The sequence below is a fragment of the Gorilla gorilla genome, chromosome 14 (genome assembly GCF_029281585.2).
Source record: "Gorilla gorilla gorilla isolate KB3781 chromosome 14, NHGRI_mGorGor1-v2.1_pri, whole genome shotgun sequence".
Classification (NCBI taxonomy): domain Eukaryota; kingdom Metazoa; phylum Chordata; class Mammalia; order Primates; family Hominidae; genus Gorilla; species Gorilla gorilla.
The window spans coordinates 51,403,605-51,406,851 of NC_073238.2; the positions used below are offsets into that span (position 1 = coordinate 51,403,605).

Genomic DNA, 3,247 nt, shown 5'->3' on the forward strand with positions numbered 1-3,247 from the left:
GGCATTTTTTGGTTGTTGTTTAAAAAAGTATCATTTCCTTATAGAAACAGTTTTTAGATTTTAGTGAACTTGTAAAACATAAAAGCTCCCATTTCAAAATATGAACAAAATCCCAGATCATATAGCTGTTTACAGTGATTACATTTATCTAAGCCATGTACATACATGTTCAGTTGTAAGATGTTAACTAAATTTCTGTGACAAATATGGTTGTTGTTGTTTTTAAAATACCGAGAACATGATAGAGTTAATGTGGAATTCTAAAGATAATCTGGTAGTTACTAAGATTTTCTTATGTCTTCACAGGTAAGCAGGCGGAATCTTTCCTATTCTCAAAACTGGAATTTTTGGTTACTACTAGATCAGCCGGCTTGCAGACAAGAAGCCAACCATTTTAAGAATGCTCTTTATGTGAACAATTTGCAAACCCCAGGGATGGAGAAACCCTAAAAATGCTCAGTCGTAAGCATTTACAACCTTCACAGCTGTGGCTGAAGACTGTCCTTCTGAAATGATATCTCAAAGCAGTCTAGTTCAAAATAAAAGGTTTTAACAAAAAATTGGCATATGGACAATGTCTCCACCAATTCGTGTGTGTCAACCATTTAGTTAACTTTTCTACGTGAATAAATGCAATAGAAAACCAGACAGCACGTTTCACTACCTCAGTTAATATTCACAATTACAGCGGCTACACTTTGGGATACAGCATCACCAACGCTCCCCAGAGTCAGTTTATATTGAAGTTTTTAACACCATCTAAATGGTTGTCCACAGCCACTAGCTGGTGTACGTATGAACTACAATTTCTAGATGTGGGGAGAAACAAATGCTGCTCGAATCATCTGCTCTGCTTCTTCTGTTCCTCATTCACGCTTAGTTATCTTTCACATTATTCTTGTTTTTTTCAGTTTGCTTGCCTGTCTGGGTTTGGGCCTGCTGACCCTGCCCACTGGAAGAGGCTGCCTGCTGTGCTGCTTTCTGCTTTAACATCGTCCAATCAAATGTGTAGTCATATTGGTGGTTCAGGGTCCTGAAAAGAATGCGGAATAGCTGCCTCAGATACATGTAATCTGGGACTTCCTCAAAGCGCAGCCCACGACAGTAGTTCAAGTACATGGCGAATTCTGCAGGAAACCCCTTACATAAAACTTCAACAGGGGTGGACATCTTCTTCTCACTAATCTTTTCATATTTTTGTTTTTTTGTCATAGCCCTTAGTCCTTGCCACGGCAGGCTGGTTCTATTAAAATACATGAAAACGTAGCCTAAGGATTCCATGTCATCTCGGCGGCTCTGCTCAATACCAAGATGTGCATTGATGCTGGCATATCGGACAGTGCCAATGAGGTGTTTATCTTCTCTGTACGGTATGTGTTGCCTGGTCCTGTTGTCTCTGTACTTTTTGGCCAAACCAAAATCAATAAGGAACAACTTATTACAGTGACGCCCAGTACCCATCAGGAAGTTATCTGGTTTAATGTCTCGGTGTAGAAAATTCTTTGTATGCACGTATTCAATTCTGCTGATCATCTGGTCGGCTAACATAAGTACAGGTTTCATGGTGAACCTTCTTGAACAGAAATTAAAGAGGTCTTCGAGGCTGGGTCCCAGAAAGTCCATGACTAGCACATTGTTGTCTTTTTCCTGACCATACCAGTGCATGTGGGGGATGCCAACCCCACCTTGAAGAATCGTGTAGAGTTTTCTCTCATACAGCAACTGGGGGTGCTTGACCTTCTGAGATTCCAGTTTCACTGCTACTTCCTCGCCGTTGGTGGTGGTGATGCCCAGATAAACGTCTCCAAAGGAGCCAGACCCGATCTTCCGCACCAGTTTGTATTTCCCTCCCACAACGAGTTCGGCTTTGGAGCCGCTGTTGTTTGCCATCCTGAGAGGCAAAGATGGAGGCTGGGCTCAGCCCTGACCCCTCTAGGGGAGGATGGAGGCCTCCGGGGCCCGCCGGCCCACAAGGCTGAGGATGAGGGCTGCTGGAAATGGCCACCGAGGCCTTTCCCGGTGTTACAGGGCCTGGAGTCAGCCTGATCCCTGCAGCACACCAGGATTTCCGCCAGGCCACAGTTTGCGAGGGTTTCTCAAGGTTGCCAGGCTGGGCCACCACCTCTTTCTGGGTGGCGGTCGCTGCCTCGCTGTCGCGGCGACGTCGTGGGCTGAGAAAGGGGGCACAGCGAGTTGGGGCAGCGGTACTGCTGCCACCGCTGCCAACGGCTATGGGCCAGAGGGCCCGGTCACGCCGCCAGACGGCCCGGTCCCGCCGCCAGCGCCGCCATTTTGTTCCTCCGCCTCAGCCAACCACAAATAGAGAATTTTTGGAGAAGCTGTTATTGTCTGAGTCCTCTGTTAGGTGTTCCGCTCATCTCACTCATTTAACACGAACTTGCTAGTCTTGTAAGGTAGCTGTTATTTTCCCTGATTTGTTGGGTAAGAAAGGCTAAGTCTCAGGTAAGCGGCCTAAGGTTGCAAGAGATTGTGGGCGAGCTGGAATTCAAAACTGCCTAGGCTTACTTAACTCGAAGCTCACCTTCTTTCAACTTAATCGTGCAGAAATCGGAGGCTTTTATAACAAAGATTTTCTTGTTTTCGGGCCCAGTCATTGTCCCACCTACTTCCTTAGCCATCATGTCTCCCTGGGTTAATGCGAGTCGGGGTGCCACCTCTTGAGGTTTTTCTCTGCGATCTCAGTGGTTGCTTCTTTATTGAGTTTAGTCAACATGAGTTACTTACTGCTAGTTAAATTGAAATGTCTTTTTTTTTTAAAGCGATCCTTTTGAAATTTTTTCATAGAGTGCTTTGAATTTAAATAGGATTCCACAGAGACGTTCTGGCAAAACTGACTAAATGAAGGATTCAAGTAAAATTTAACCAAAATATGGAGAAGAAACAGAAGCCGGCAGTTCTGAGCATTTTCTCAGAAGAATTGGGGCCAGCACTAGTAGAAAAAGCGGTACCATTTCAATATTTTTATGAAAGTTCACATCACAAATAACAAAACCCGTGAGATTATTTTGTTTTATGAGGAGATGGGATAGGAACTGAGTATAATCCTAACGGGGCAGTAGCAACGAATTTGGGGGCCAGTGGCAGAAAGGCGGGAGAGAGAGGTGCAGCTTTGATAGCAGGTATTCTCACTTTACTGTCTCACATAAGTTAGTGCTGTTCCTAACTTTTCTGACCTGCATCAATCTATGGCGAGAGAAGGAGCTGGTTTGAGACATAGACAGGCATA

General features: G+C 44.7%; 1 protein-coding gene across 1 annotated transcript; it reads right to left on the reverse strand.

Moving 5' to 3' along the window:
• Window positions 1–655: 655 nt before the first annotated feature.
• On the reverse strand, window positions 656–2,829 carry CSNK1A1L (casein kinase 1 alpha 1 like). The gene has a single exon (XM_004054395.5). The coding sequence runs from the start codon at window positions 1,888–1,890 to the stop codon at window positions 877–879; it is 1,014 nt and encodes a 337-aa protein (XP_004054443.2). The 5' UTR covers window positions 1,891–2,829; the 3' UTR covers window positions 656–876.
• Window positions 2,830–3,247: the final 418 nt, after the last annotated feature.

Excerpts from the sequence above, each read along its gene's own strand:
- CSNK1A1L (XM_004054395.5), bottom strand. The coding sequence starts at position 1,890 with ATGGCAAACAACAGCGGCTCCAAAGCCGAACTCGTTGTGGGAGGGAAA.